The sequence below is a fragment of the Varanus komodoensis genome, unplaced genomic scaffold, assembly GCF_004798865.1.
Source record: "Varanus komodoensis strain SLA01 unplaced genomic scaffold, ASM479886v1 scaffold59_1, whole genome shotgun sequence".
Classification (NCBI taxonomy): Eukaryota; Metazoa; Chordata; class Lepidosauria; order Squamata; family Varanidae; genus Varanus; species Varanus komodoensis.
Window position 1 is genome coordinate 3,126,628 of NW_025336221.1, and position 16,212 is coordinate 3,142,839.

A 16,212-nucleotide genomic window follows, 5' to 3' on the forward strand; every position below is an offset into this window, starting at 1 on the left:
TACAGATGCATGCACAGGGTCCAGGCCCCAGTACTTTCCTCTTTAGTAGTAGTCCCAGATGATAGCAAAAATTGCTTCTACACAGAGAGATTGCTTCTTTTAGCAATAGTTAATCACTAGTTTACCCTAATTATCCAGTAATTGAAATAAAATGGCAATTCCATGCAAGTACTTAATATAACACTGCATTAAGCTTTTTTGCCTTCTTAATGTCCAAGATCCTTCTATGTGAGCTCATAGGTAAATCCCATTCAGCAAATGTCTTTCCACTCTTAATTAAAATTTCCTTGTTTGTAAGTCCTACTGTTCTGTAATTCTTATTTTTTTAATTCATTGCTTCCTACTTACTGTACCCAGGGTATTAGAAGTGAGGAATGCTTTGAATTTTAATTTTTTGTAATGAACTAGTGGTAAAGAAGAAGAAATCAAGATGAGAAGAAACAAGCAATTAAAACATACCTCTGTAACCCAACTGAAATGGACATTTAATACTTGTAGGTGACTATTAAGAAAAATTTTGCCTCCTCGGTGTCTGGATAAATGTCTCCTATCAAACTACAGTAGATACCCGCCATGGACATCAACCAAGCAAGACTGCAACATGTTATTTTGTTACTTTGCTTCTCATATGACAGCTGTCAAATGACTAAACAGGGTTCTATGACCGTGAAATAAACCGTTTTCATGGCTGTATGTTTCCCTGTCAGAAAATTGTTTGGTCCTGTGATAAACCTATTTTAAAAGAAATTTTGTCTACTGACAACTGTCAAAACCCTACTCTTGTAAATGTATTGGGATGTACTTTTTCCCTTTCTAGGGTAACTAGAGCTTCAGGAGAGGGTGCAAAAGATGGAGGAAATGAACACTATCATGTCTCTTCCAAACTAAAGGAGCTCACTGATGTACTGCCACTCTCTTTCACAAAGAAAGATCTTTTTGCAGATTTGCTTTTTGCTTGACAGCTCACCACTATCCACCTGAGAAGCAAAGTAACAAGATAATTGCAGCCTTGCTTGGCCAGTGTCCATGGCTGGTACTTAAAAACGTTGACAACAGACTCTTAATACAAAAATGAACAGGAAAGACTTTTTAATCATCCAAAAGTGTACACCTACACACCCAAGAAATACCTTTGTTGATGTTTTGGAACCAGTGTGGCTGCCCCAGTGTACCTCTTAAGTACTGTGGAGTGGCTTTCACTAGCTGGTACTAGCAAAGGTTGCAAAAAGATAATGAAAAGCCCTTCTCTGATCTCCCCCCCCCCAAAAAAAAAGAAGTGGGGGGAAGTTGTGGTGGCAACTGGCAACTGAAAAGGCATCATGAAGAAAAACAGGGAGAAAAAACTAGGAAGCTTCAGCCATGAAGTCTTGCAAGGTAGCTGCTAGGAGCCTGAGGGGGATAAAGGGGGAAAGCCATGGTGACCCATTAACAACCTGCACTGCATAGCTTATTCACAGGGTAGGTTGTTGTGTTGTGTGAACTTTCCCGATGTCATTGCCTAGATGCCGAGTAAAAACTGAGTGAATAAAAACTGGTCATTCCCGAGGCTTGAATAGTTTCTCCTCTTTATTCCTTGGCCAAGCAATAAGGTCTTAAAAACTACATTATGACAACAATTATCTATACTGAAGGTTTAAGAACATAAGAAAAGCCATGCTGGATTGGGCCCAGGGTCCCTCTGGATCAGCATTCCGTTCGTGTAGCGGCCAACCCGCTCAAGAGAACTTCATGAGCAGGATACGAGGGCAACATTGACCTCCTGCCCAAGTTCCCCAGCAACTGGTATGCTCAGGCACACCACCTCTGATCCCTGTCTCAATTCCCATTTTAGATATTATTTTATAAAATGCCATTCTTTGAATGATTTACTAAAAGCTGAATATCAGAAATCCATTACATGCCCTTTTTTAAAAAAAAAGAGATATAGGAATCATTATCAGTCTGCTTATCTACTTGGGGTAATTACTCACATGCCTTTTAGACATAATTCCCCACATGAGAAGAACCCATGCTGTTGTGATCTGTGTCACAATCATGGAAACATCCAGGCATGGGAGATCATATAATGACATCTAAGTACAGTCCTAAGCCATGTGGGATCTTTTAACAGAAAAGCAGCTCTCACAGACCTAGATGATATCTAAAGGCATCCATGGGCTGACTCATTCTTACTGAAAATTGCTGTGCTGGGTTCGAATAAGAGATCCACTATTCTCCGTGACTCTAATCACTTCTCTAATCAGAGAAGTCCAGAAGCAAGGTAAAGTGACAATATTCATTCCCTCTTAGTCCAAGATATTGAATTAAAAAAAAACAGAACAAAACAAAACCAGCAATGGTACAGCTTTTTAGGTAAATTCACAAAGATTATGGTCCTAGGTACACATCCGTGCACAGATATCTGTCTATCATTTGTTCATCCTTAAAGCAATCATACTACTTTTTCAGTTTAAACCCCCACCCCTTTATTTCATTTATATCTTGCCTTTCTTCCATGATGGAACTTGTGATTTACACAGATTCCCTAGACAGTTTCCTATCTAGGCACAGTAACACCCAGATCCACTTAGCTTCAGAAAGTTACGTTATCTTTCACATCATACCTTGGGAATAACACTTCTGGTTATTATGTCTACTAGCTGTAGCCCTGGAGTCCCATCTGTAATAGGTGAGATCCTCAGAACAGTCCTTGCAGCACTATAACAGGAAGCTTTGGATAACAGATAATGGGGCTTTTCTGAACTGGCAACTGACACTGTGCCCATCAACAATTTTGCTCATAACTGAACTAAGAAAGATTACACTCAGTCTTGCCCCATAATCAGTACTTTGCAACTGCAGAAATTCCACTTTTATGCTATACATAACCATGCTTTCAAACAACCAAGAATTGACTGTGGTATTTTCTAGACTTGTGAAGTCCAATACTGTCTAAAAGTCAATGTAATGTTTACCACTCCCACACAACATTCATGTGCATGTTCATACAGACACACACACTTTTCAACAGCTGGGCATTCACATCATTATGAGGCAATAACTTCCTTGATTTAATTACACATTATGTGCTTTTCTTTAGGAAGCTCCCTTATAGCAGACAAGGTTGTGAAGAAATTCAGTTTCCATGGAATGTACGTTACTCTGGTATGAAGAATATATCTTTACCCTACCTTACTCTAGCTATGCAAATTACACAAGCCAAAATAATGGGTAAACATTCCAGACTGGATGAAAGTACCTTTAGGGAAAAGCCAGCATTGAATGAGAATAATTCTTCCTTGGCTGCTGAAAGCTGTTCTTGGAATCTAACTGGCATCCACAGTTTAGCCAGCAAGAGTATTTCCAGAACATACAAACTGAACATAAAATACAGTTCTTAATCAAGAATGGATTTTTTTTTAAATGTAAGATCGCTATAAAGTTCAGCCCAACAATGATATCTGCTTCATATTCCAGTGTTAACTGCATTGCTCAGAACTGGACATAAGAGTCAGATAAAAACAGGTTGAGAATATCTGTTGAGGCAACATCCCTGCACAGCAGAGAAATCTCTAGAGCTAACAGCTATTAAAGGATATTTTATTGCAACTGGTTACTGAAGTGGAGCTACAACTATCCAGTAACTTGAAACTAGGTGAACATGTGCTAAAGAGCCTCACAAATATTTATAAATCCTGTAGTTTAAAAGGGTAGATTTGATTATTTTGGTGATATATTCAGGTTTCATCTGAAGCATAATGAACACAAGCAGACAAAATGGTTTACTTAGCAATTTAATAACCAGATGACTGACAACACTTGAAATATGTTAGTTATATCACAGCAATAGGAGTGTTACTATAAAAGCTGCTGTATCCCATGGAGGCCGGTTCAGCTATCCTGCTGCTTCTCCCAGCTGTACTCCCTGTGTGTCTAGATTTGAAATGAGCTCCATTTGTAGGAAAGAATAACTTGGCTAACATGGCTCAAGTAATCTTATTAGGAAAACCATCCCCTTTTGTTGCACATTTACTTGTTGACTTCAACAAAAAGTGTGTAATAGCTTTACTATACTGCAGCTCCCTCTGCAAGCCTAAACCAAGTACTATAATTTCATATAAAGGTAATAAAATTAATGAAAGCAAATGTTTTCTGTGCAGTGAATCCCCTAGCAACAACAAACAAAACATTATGGCAATAATTTATCACCACACTGCATAAAAAAGTGAAAAACATACTTCTTTGGGATTCAACATTAATATAGGTAAGTTTCCAATCTTTCATGTACTGCAAGAGAGAAACAGGGCCAACGTCTAGAATCCCCTCCAGGCTCCGAGAATTAAGAACATTAGCACAGTAAAAGTAGAGCACAGTGGCTTCAGAAGCCCTTGAAGTTCTTTTCACTTTTGAAATAAGGGCTTTTTTCCCCCCAAGTGACAAAACTTAGGGAGTAAAACCTTCAGAAGTAGTCCAATTATTTTAAACACACACACACCCCATAACCTCTGCCTGATACTGTTTATGTGCATCCTTTAAGAAAGATCAGCAATTTTTTGAAGACAGCAACAACTGAAAAGCCACAGTGAAAAGAAATCAAGCCGGACCTTTGCATATCCTTGTTCTTCCGGGCTATATCCAAATCCCAGAAGGCAGAAAACCATATCAAGTGAATGCAGACCTCTTCCTTATTCAGAATGCAGTGGTTTCCTACGAGATATTCCCAACCTACACCTTACAGCCTCTCCTACTAAAAAGATAAGTAAATGGGATAGAATGCAATGTCATGGGTCAAAGAGCATCAGTGCTTCAAAGCACTCAGACTGCTGTACCAGTGCAGCAAGTCAGGACAATTCTGAACTGTGTATACATACATTTTGAATGTGAGGCTTTAAGTTTAAAATAGAAACACATAACGGAACATAAACATGCTATGTGGGCAGAGGGTTTGCATGGCAACACTATGGACAATCTTATTCATTCCAACAGGATCCAATGGGCCCAGCAAACATGAAACCATCAGATGTTGTTGCACAGGGAAGCCAAACAGGAATAAGATACTGGCCATCCTGCATGAAGGAACGCACAGGCACAGCAGCACTTCTTGCAAGTACTTATAGTATTCATTGCCGAGACCAAACAATGCTGCTTACATTCTGCTTTTGAAGAAGATGGAAATCTACAGGTTCAGCAGTCTCTTTCAGCTCCTATTTGGCTAGCCTAAGCTGTTCTCTGCACATTGGCATTCTGCACCCAACATAAAAGAAGGTCAACAGAGAAACATTTTCCAGTTTCTCAATATTTCTAATCACTGGAGCACAAAACCACCTGATATGCTTAACAAAATGACTCAGCATTACCTGAAAGATAGATTATGCACTTCTAATGTGTCTGTTGATGAGCAATTGATGTTGGGCAATGGTTGATGGACCACATCTAGTATTACAATTTTACATACTGGATGTAAGTAAATTTGCATAATGAAAATTGTAACACTGGATAATCTTTGCTAATTAAAAATAGGTTTATGCTGCCCTATAACCATGTATTCAGGGTTGATTACAATGAATATAAAAATGAATACTTTTTAAAGCATATGAACCCCATAGTGCAGGATTGGGACTCAGACAATCCGGGTTCTAGTCCCTGCTCAGCCATGGTCCCAACTGGGTGACTTTGGGTCGGTCAGTCACAGACTCTCAGCCCAACCTACCTCACAGGGTAGTTGTTGTGGTGATAGACTGAAAGCAGGAGGAAGAGAATGACATAAGCTGCTTTGAGTTCTTTGCAAGAAAAAATATAGGATATAAACCTAATAAAAAAATAAAGGCTAGATCCCAAATAAAACAAAATTAAAGGAATAACAAATTTAAATGCATAAGAAAGTAAAACAGATACCCACAGCACCTCAGCTGGTAGAAACTCTTGGAAAAGAGTATTTCAACAAGTTCTTATGATCTGGATACCTTCAGGTACCCTGGTCTTAACCTGCAAATAGCCTTAAATGACAAAAATAGGTCCAGAAATGGACTGAGAGCCAGTGTCATCAGCAAAGCAGCAGTGTGATATGTTCATACCACCTGATGTCAGAGAGTCACCCTGGGGCTATGTTCTGAAGTAAATGAAGTTTCTGGACTGTCATCAAAGGCACCCCTACACACAGTGCAACATAATAAACACAGGGTTACTAGGGCATGGATAAGGTCCAGGTAAGGTAACAGCCTAAGCTGCTTAAGAAATGACCTTCATGACATGGTAGTAACTTTCATTTCTAGTGTGAAAGACAGATCAAGAAGCACCCCAAAACTTAAGTCCCTGATCCTTTTGGCAAAGTGCAACAGGTCGACTTCCACTCACCTGGGCAGTGGGGCAATTACTAACGATATTTCTATTGCCTGGATTAAAGGTCAGCTTGTGGGCCATCCTCCAGTCCATTACTGTGCCCAGGCTTTGATTCTGTAGTCCCACTGCCTCACCTGAGGTACGAAAAAAGGACAAGTAGAGTTGCAAATCATCCACACATTTATATAACTTCAAATCTTTGGATGGCCGCACTGAGTTTCAGGTAGATAGACTATGTGGGATAAAATATATCTTTGCAGGATTCTAAAGCCCAGTCTTGGAGATTCAAGCAGCATTTCTGAGCACCATCTTCTGGAATTTTCCATCCAAATAATAGAGCCTACTATTATCTAATGCCACTACCTGTAATTCAGGTAGCTTTATGCAGAATTTTATCATGGTAGACAATACTGAAAGATGCGGAAAGGGAAAGGTCCAAGAGGATCAACTGAGTCATGTACCTTTCTTCAAGCAAAAGTAATTCCACAAGGTAACCAAGGCAATTTCTCTACAAAACCCACATTTGTAATCTGATTGAATCAGATGTAGAAAACACTCTTATCTAGGAATTCCTGGAGATGATCAACAACCGCCTATTCCAGCAACTCACCCAGGAGAGAAACAACAACCACCAATAATTATTTGTTTAGATCTTCTATGCCCAAGGCACATTTCTTCAGTAGCACTCATGTCTCACCCTCCTTTAAAGCAGATGAGACTACTGGCTCCTATCTGAGGCAACTGCTATCTCCTGAACTTGTTACTCCCTCCTTGTTAGATGTAAGCCAAGCAAGTTAAAATAGACAAGAGTTGAGCAAACAGGTAGCTGGCTGGGCTTGGCAAGCGTCTTGTCCACATTCTCAAAAACTGAACTGGACCAGAGGGTGCCCTGGATGACTGACATATATCAAATGTGTTACTCCAGTTTGCTGTAGATGTATGTGAGATCTTACAAGACGACACAGCTATAATGAAAATGTGAAATGCTGCCTGCCAGTCTCCTACCTGATCCTTGAACAGACGCAGGACTGAATCTTTCCAGCATTACTGCCCTTGTTGCCAGCTTAACAACTACATGCACTGTCATAAACAAACATGGTACTATGAGATGATCCATATTATTTTTGACTATCTTGTATCCTATGGTCAATGAAGCCTACTGTCTCTTCAAGGATTTACATAGTATTTTTCTATTATGCTTTGATACTTGTGATCAGCTAAACCAGATCCATTCTTCTTTATTATGTTACCGAAGAACCGCAACAATGAAATGTTTTGGGTTTTTTTGCATTAGAAGCAATTAGTGTGATTAATAGATATAGCACACTTTTTTTACTTAATCACATTTTATGGTTCTTGCCAGTGTGATGCAGAGCTTAAAATGCTGGACTGGGACCTGGGAGATCCAGGTTCTACTCTCCACTGAGTCATGAAGCTCACTGGGTGACCAGGCCAATCAGTAACTCTCAGGTTAACCTACCTCACAGGAGAGTTGTCAGGGTAAAATGTAAAGGAGATTGTGTATGCTGCCTTCGTTTTTTTGGAGGAAAGGGGAGATTTAAATGTAACAAATAAGTGCATAAATGGTGCTCTGGAAGAGGGAGTATTAACATTAACCCCCTTGTCGTGGTCAGATCACTTCCTACTGAGGTTTAGACTTTTGGCTCCCTTTTGCCTCAGCAAGGGTGGGGGGCCTTTTAAAATGGTCCACCCCCAGAGGTTCATGGATCCTAGTGGTTTACGAACAGTTCTGGGGGAGTGTCTGGCTGGCATGGCTGATGCTCCTGTCAAAGCCCAGGCTGCTCTGTAGAATGCACAGACGACTCAGGCAGTTGACAGGTCTGCTCCCAAGCACTTTCTTCCCTCCAGCAGAGCCTGGCCGGCTCCTGAGTTAAGGGCAATGAAGCAAGAGGGGAAACAGCTAGAGTGTCAGTGCAGGAAAGCTTGTGCTGAGTCAGATCGCACACAGATTAGAGCTTATTGCTGAGCCTACGCTGCGGTGGTGAGGGTCACAAAGCAGCAGCTCCTTTCCACCAGCATGACATCCTCTCAGTGCTGTCCAGCAGAGTTTTTCCAAATAGTTCACGGCATATTATACTCCGGAAAAGAAAAATAAATTGTGGGGGCCTCAGTAGCTTGCTGCAATGAATTTGCACAGCATTTTGAAGACAAAGTTGCTTGGATTCATGATGAATTGGACATCACAACACAGTTCCACCACCAGAGGCATCCAGAACACTGTCTGGTCCAGTTTTATTGGATGAGCTTCAGTTATTGAGGCTCAAGGATGTGGACAAGATGCTTGGTAAAGTCTGGCCAGCCACTTGTATGCTTGACCCTTGCCCATCATGGCTCATTACAAGACTTAAGGAAGGGATTTCTACTTGGATCAAGAAGGCTGCAAGTGCCTTCTTGAGGGAGAGAATGGCAGCAGCCTCTCTAAAAGAGGATGTAATTAAGCCACTTCTGAAAAAGCATAACCAGGACCCAGAGGATGTTAATAACAACATCTGCTTCCCAGGCAAGATGCTTGAGCAGGTAGTGGCTGAACAGCTCCTGGCACTCTTAAATGAAATGGATTATCTAGACCCATTTCAATCAGACTTCAGACCTGGTTTTGGAATTGGCTGCCAAGTGGGAAGAGCTGTGTGGGGAGAAAGAGGAGGGAAATGCAACCTTGTCCATTCTCTTGGACCTCTCAGTAGCTTTCAGTACCATCAGCCATGGTAATCTTCTGAATAAGCTGGCAGGGCTAGAAGTAGGAAGCACTCGATTACAGTGGTTCTGCTCCTATTTGACAGGCCAAATCCAGAAGGTGGTGCTGGGGGATTATTTCTCTGTGCCATGGCAGTTATACCATGGAGTACAGCAGGATCTTATTTTTTCTCCTATGCTGTTTAATATCTACATGAAACCGCAGGAGGAGGTTATCCAGATGTATGGGTTGAGGTACCAACAATAAGTGGATGACATTCAGCTCTGCTTCTGTGTTTCATTAAACCAAGGTGAGGCAGTAGTTGCTCTGAATGTCTGAGCCTGGTAACGAGGGCCAACAAACTGAGACTCAATTCAGGCAAGACCAAGCTGCTTTTAGTGGGCAGTTTGTCCATTTGGGTGATATTCAACCAGTTCTGGAGGGGGCTGTCTTCCCCCTATAGGACAAGGTTCATAGTTTGGGGGTGCTCCTGGCCCAGAATCGTCACTTAAGGCACAAGTAGACTTTGTGGCATGGAACAAATTTTATCAGTTCAAGCTGATATACCAACTATGAACTTATCTGGCAAGGAGAACTTAGCTACAGTTCTCCATGCTCTGGTAACCTCTCATTTGGAATACAGCAATGCACTGCACATGGGGCTGCCTTTGAAAGTGGTCCAGAAACATCAACTGATCCATAACAGGGCAGCAAGACTGTTAATGGGGACTTGCTCACGAGAACATATTACAGCAGTGTTCTTCCAGCTCCCCAGCTGCCAGCTGAAGTCCTGGCCCAATTCAAAGTGCTAATACTAATGTTCAAAGCCCTAAAGCAGTTTAGATCAGGTTATCTGAAGGATCGCCTCATCTCATATGTACCAACTAGAACACAGAAGTCATCTTCAGGGATCATTCTCTGGGAGCCCTGCCTAAAGGAAGTGGGGCAGGTGACTGCCAGGAGGAGGGCCTTTTCAGTTGTGGCACCCCAGTTGTGGAATGAACTCCCCAGAGAGATGCATCTGGTACCTATGTATTTTTTCTTTTTTTCCTTTGGCACCAGGTGAAGACCATTTTATTCTCCCAGCATTTTAACAGTTAAACTTTTAAACTTTCTTTTTAATTGCATTTTCTTCTGTGCCACTGCTATGCTTCTATGCTAATTCAATTGCACTTGCTATTGTGGTTTCGGAGTTTTAAGATTTTTTTTGTATTTGTTTTTCCTAAGTTTTGTTTACTGCCTGGAGAGCCTTTGCTATTGGGCAACATATAGATAAACAAATAAACAAGTTTGTTAGCTGCACTGAACAAAGGAATGGCAAGAATAAAAGTGTTAAATAATTTTTAAAAATATCAGCATAAGGCAAAATATAGTAGGTGCTTTCAGACTGAATTAAGGCTACTACTACAAAAATACTGCTTTGCAGAGATTCAAAAAGCAAAAATGAATGTAAATAGTTCTGCCTACTGGATTACATTGTAACATGCTAGGATAATCTCAGAAAATGTTATCTAATTCCAGCTTTGATGTTCCTGATCAAACTGTACCATGTGTCCTGAGTAATCCAACTATGGAATATATTTAGGAAGGCTATTTTGGCAGAGTATTACTATCCATTTAGGTAGCACAGAGTTTTGACTATAGACTTATCTAAATTACCAACTCCCTTCCACTAAAAACCATTATGTTGTTAAAAACAAAACTAAAATGCCGTCAGAAATCACACCTATGGCCTATGCTTGGTTTTAACCAAGCAAGGTTCCTGAAATCAATGGAACTAGCATGCTCACAAACTGATACAGGCTTCATTCATTCATTCATTCATTCATTCAAAATATTTCTAGGTTGCCTTTCAGGACAGAGCTTTTCCAAGGCAGCTTACACCAATAAAATACAATTCCATCAAAACAATGGTCTAAAAGCAAGAAACAGACACGCTTTATCAGGGGACAGCCAGAGTAAACAAGGAGGTTTTCAGACCCTTCCTAAAAGCCTTGATGATGGTGCTTTTCAGAGGAGTGGGGCCACTGGGGAAAAGGCCCTTTAATCACTTCATGGTCATGATGGTTATGCTTAGTATCATAAAATAAGGCACATCTCCCAGGCATTTAATAATGCATTGCCTTTGTAAAAGGTTTTCTCATATTTTCCTTATATAATATGTCACCAAGGATGATTTAACATTAGGAATAGTCTTTTTTAATTGTCCTGCATGAGGATGGACAGAAATGTCAGGTATTCACAGAAATTACTGATATTAAAAGAAAACTTCTTCGTTCTCTGTGCCAAGGAATCCATTAGACAGGCTAAAAAGGTATCCAATGCTCTTTAATCATTGGATTTGTAATTTCACTGTACATTGCTGTTGTCCCATATTGAAACTGGGGGGAAAGGGATGGACCAAACCATTTTTAATTTGGAACCACAAGTGATATCCCTTGCTGCCAGTTTGCTTATGGAATTGACATGGCACTATTAGGAGCAACCCCTGTCACAGCCCCGATAGCATATACAGGAACCAAAGGTTTTGAGAGGAAACACACTGCTCCCACATATACTATTAGCGTTGTGCTAGAGGTGGCCCACGCAAGCACTATGTCAATGGCAAAAGAATTGTGGCAACACTGGATACTGCCCAAACAACCAATGTGGATACTGGCCAGACAACCAAATAATGGACACACACACAGTTTATTAGAGTTCATGGGAAGCCTTGTTAAAGCCAAATACAAAAATGGCTCTAGAGGCAGTAAGTGAGGAAGCTATTTCTTAAGAGATTTTATTTAACAGTGGATCACGAGGAAAGATTCTAGTTTTCAGCCAGTTTTTATTGCCATGCTATGAACTAACACTTTATTTCTCATTCCATCTTGGGGAACTATATTTAAAACAAAACAAAACAAAACTAGAAACCTGACAGGTTCCCAGAGTGGTTAATCAACCAACATGATTAAACAAACAGTATTAAAACAGCAGAAAAAGCACAAATAGTTAAAATCACATACAAGCAGAGCCAAGTAAGATACTGACCTAGCTCACATTGCCACACGCTAGTGAGAGTGAACGAGCAAGCTGCTTCCCACACGCTTCTCACTTCCGCTTTTAATCAACAGCATATAGATGGCCAGGGGGTTGTATAACCTACGAAGTTGGACTAATGGACTGTTTGGTATTAGTTAAAGCAAGCATTACCCCTAACAGTTTTGTTTTTGTTGTTTTTTGTTTTTGACTTGTCTTAATACTTGAAGTGCACTTCCTCTTGGCATTTTACTTTTGATTTTTATTGTTCTGGCAGGCAGTAAGTTTGGCAATTCCATAGCCATCTCTTATGGAGACTTCCCAGTTTTCATTCACTTTGAGATTTCATTAACGTTTAGAATCTCAGCTTAATAAGCACTGTTAAAGTTTAGAAGCATGTCTGACAATGCTTCTTAAAAAAGCAGAAACTCAGTCTGCTAAACTCTTTATGCCCTGATCCAACAAAGGAGATCTGTGCAAAGAAGCAGGCCAGTGGCTAGAATGGGAACTGTGCATGGAAATCAGATACATACCCAGTGCTGATATACATCAGTTCCAATGGGATTTGTATTCAGACGTGCTTTTACATGTTCATTCCCATCCACATTTTGAGTGTGCATTTATCTTAGTGAAAGGGCTACAGTGCAAATAGAAAACATGCGCTTGGATGTACATCCAACTTCTGCCTTTGGTTTCTCATCCAGCAAGTGAAGCTCATGAAGAGGTCTGCTTTTGTGCATGGATCTCCTTTGTTTGATCAGTGAACACATGGCAGGTCTATGCACTATGTTTCTTAAACAGAAGGGGAACAGTTTCTCCTAAACTAGAGAGAATGTTTTAAGAAGTCCAAAGGTATAAACTCTGTTTTCTTAGATGTTTGTACACATCATAGACACTCATTCACATTCATTACAAAGAAGAAAAAAACTTTGTTAGTATACCCATTCACTCTAACATGGGATTTTATACTAACTCTAACAGGCATAATGGATAGAAAGACAAAGACAGGGGAAATTAGTATTTACCAAATAAAAAGATGAAGGTGCTGCCAAAGTGGGTGCTAAACCAATTTCAGCTTCAGGGATGAATTCCAATTCAGAAAAGTTTTTTGGAGGGCACATTCCTGTAGTAGTGGGCAGGACCAAAGTCAAAACTGGTGTGACAATAACAGAATATTGTACCTTAAGACTCTTACTGCCAGTAACTATGTGAAGGCTCACAAGCCACATGTGGCTCTTGGAGTTTACTTTGTGGCTTGCAGAGGGGCCAAAAAATCCTGACACAACTTCTAATCTGAGCAGCTGATCTGGCATATGAAAAGAGGGGCCTAAAAAGCCTAACAGTCCAGTGCTGATTGGTTTGGTAGCAAAAGGAAAGTGGGGCCAAGGAACCAATGCTGTAGTAGCCCCACAAACTGGCTCGGTGGTTTTCAAACACCAGCTGTGGGGTATGTGGGCGCAAGCATGCCAGGACTGCAGTTGAGAGAGGAAGAAATAAGAACAGAGCCGAGTGCCCATGCAGACTTCTGAGGGTTCGGAGCCCTGCCACAGCACCTCTTTGGAGGAATTTGGGGCCAAGTCAAAGGAGGAGTCAGTGCTGGTGCCACCGCATTCTGATATCACGATAATACCCAGTAACAAGGGGATAATACAAATACTGAGCCACTGACTGGATTCTCACAACGCAACCTGCTCAGGGTTCCAGCAGGGTTGTCGTGTTGTGCAAACCTGGACCAATTTCCCCTGGATGGATTGTGCATGGGCAACAAGCCACCCTGACAATTCTTGTTGATAACCAAGGTGCCACTGAGGAACTCTGATGGGGCTGTTCATATCTGTGGGATTCATGGGGGAGGAGGGTAAAAAAATAAAAAGCCACACCAAGTCCAAAGAGGTTCATGATCAGAAGGGAGGGGAGAAAGACTTGTTCCTACCATGATGTTCTCCAGCTAAGTGTAAAAGGAGAGTGGTGGGGGTGGGGGTGGGGGGGACAACAAACCTGCATTGTTTCACACACATTCAACCACCACAGGCTATTGCTGGGTGGGAGGATAGTGTAAAATGTGAACACATTCAGCATGTCATAGCTCCTAGTCAAGATCTCTTCCTCTTTCCACACGGAGTGCAAGAGAAATATACAGAACTGTAACTAATGGGAACTACAGGTTTTCACAGAATTCTAACAATCCTAACTTTCTTTTTCTTTCTTTCTTTCTTTCTTTCTTTCTTTCTTTCTTTCTTTCCAGAACAAATTCTCAGCCTCCATGGAGAAAAGTCCAAGATGTTTAAGCAGCATGTGCCAGTGACTCAGATAGTCTCCCCAGCGGTCAGAGCTTCTGCATTTCTCAGAATCTCTTCCCTACTCCAGGATTTGTAGAGTCCTGCATTACTATGCCAAGAAAGGAGTGTCCAGTGTGGGTCATGCCAACAAAATGCCAAACACGGTATTATGTTGGCATCCCAAGCAGACATGTTGGCATAAATATTTAGGATCTGCGTACCAGTCTGATTCAGTAGCTCTACACAAAGATAGCTTAATCCAATTTATTCTTTTTTCCTACCAACCACAAGACATTAAGAAAAACCCCAGTTTCTAAACAGAAGAAAGGCTTCAATACACATGAACATTCCAACTGCAGATCCTGGATTCAGGGTCACGTCCCTAAGTCTCCTCCCCAATACATCAGAGATTCCCAGACATCACAGTCCACCATTTAAAAATGAGGAGCAACATTTCTAACATATGTAAATATAATACATGAATAACATCACATTAAGCTATTTTGAACCAAACACAAATGCACCTCAGTAAAGGCAAGAGTGTCATTGAACCCAAAATACTGATAAAATGTGGACGGGAGAGTACTGGCATCTCTGGCACCATGAAAACCAAAATGTTGTATATTGTCTGCATCGTGATCTATCATTTTCTTTTGTCAGGATTAAAATGAGCTAAGCTCTGCCACAATATGGCAGCTAAAAGCCTGGCAGGGTAAGAACAGCTTTAGACTTAAGGTGAGTTCCTGATCTGATCAAGAATCCATGCTGAACGTCTTGTTCCCCCACCTACACCATAGATATGCGAAGGGATGCCTGTCCTGAACCTTCTTTCTTTTTGGTACACCTTCGATCTGTGCACCACACCACATCTGCCGTTCCTGCCTCTGGAAGAGGTGGGCCTCCCATGGCATGTTGAGTGGCCTACACCACGTTCATTGGTCTGTCATCACTGATACTGCCTCTGTGCCCTTCCCCCTTGACATCACATTTTTATTTTGTTGTTCCTATGTATATTTTTAAATCTGTAAACTGCCCAGTGAACCCAATGGGCTATGGGGAGGTATAAAAGTGTAACAGCAGCAGCAATATGCTAATGTTTGCCTGTCCTGAAAGTTCTTCCTTTTGTGTTATTAGTCTTCATCCATTCACCCCTTTTGTTTTACTCTCATGTGCCTCTAGTAAACTGCCCATGTAATCCCCCGCCCTCCCCCAAACTGTGTATGTAACTGATAGGTTATAAAAGCATCCTGTACAGACTCCATTTTTGTAGTCCCTTCAGGGAGTACCTACATGCTGCCTGTATCTCTGAATAAACGGTAAATCTTCCTCTGATTGTACACCCCCAGCAAAACCTGTGTAATCTGCTTCACAGTTCTGGCACTCCAAGCAGGATGTGCTGGTTCTCCTGCTGGACCCTGGCAGCTGCAAAAAGATATAGAGGCCTATTTCCTCCAAAAGTCTTTGCTTTTTCACAGTCCAAGGCCACTAGCAGTAGTGGTGACCTCCTTCAAAGAACTCTGCTTGTTACAATTTTGTTCAGTATCAGGGGAATGGGAGGGTCTGTTTCAAAATATCTCCCAGGTTTGTCCACCTGGAAGAATGGTGAGAGTATGGTGTAGAGGGTTACTGCAACCCAGGAAGTCTGTAAAAGGATGGGGTTGTGTTTTTTTTTCTGTGCTATTCTGCCTGGCCAGGGTTCAACCACAGACAAGGCAATCTCAAATGGCCTCTGGAGACTTCATTTTGATACTAAAAAATGGGTCCATTTGAAGAGATTTCTGACTGGTCTACCCCCCTGACAAATAGACAAATAGTCCCTTTGAGACTGCAGTGAGGAAAAAAATGAAACTAGTTTTAACTCTAGAGAAATTCTAGATGTCCCCATGCAGGATTTGGTAATGG

The 16,212-nt window shown here is 41.2% G+C and overlaps 1 protein-coding gene across 5 annotated transcripts in view; it reads right to left on the reverse strand.

The window, feature by feature from the left end:
- The window catches only part of IKZF4 (IKAROS family zinc finger 4), an 86,975-nt gene that overhangs the window by 57,304 nt on the left and 13,459 nt on the right, over nt 1-16,212 (reverse strand). For 2 of the 5 annotated variants that reach the window (XM_044449493.1, XM_044449492.1), the window contains one exon: nt 6,334-6,452. The exons of the other annotated variants lie outside the window; for them this stretch is intronic. In XM_044449493.1, the coding sequence (XP_044305428.1) occupies nt 6,334-6,411 (78 nt within the window). In that variant the 5' untranslated portion in view covers nt 6,412-6,452. The remainder of the gene's footprint in view (nt 1-6,333; nt 6,453-16,212) is intronic. 5 annotated transcript variants of the gene reach the window in all.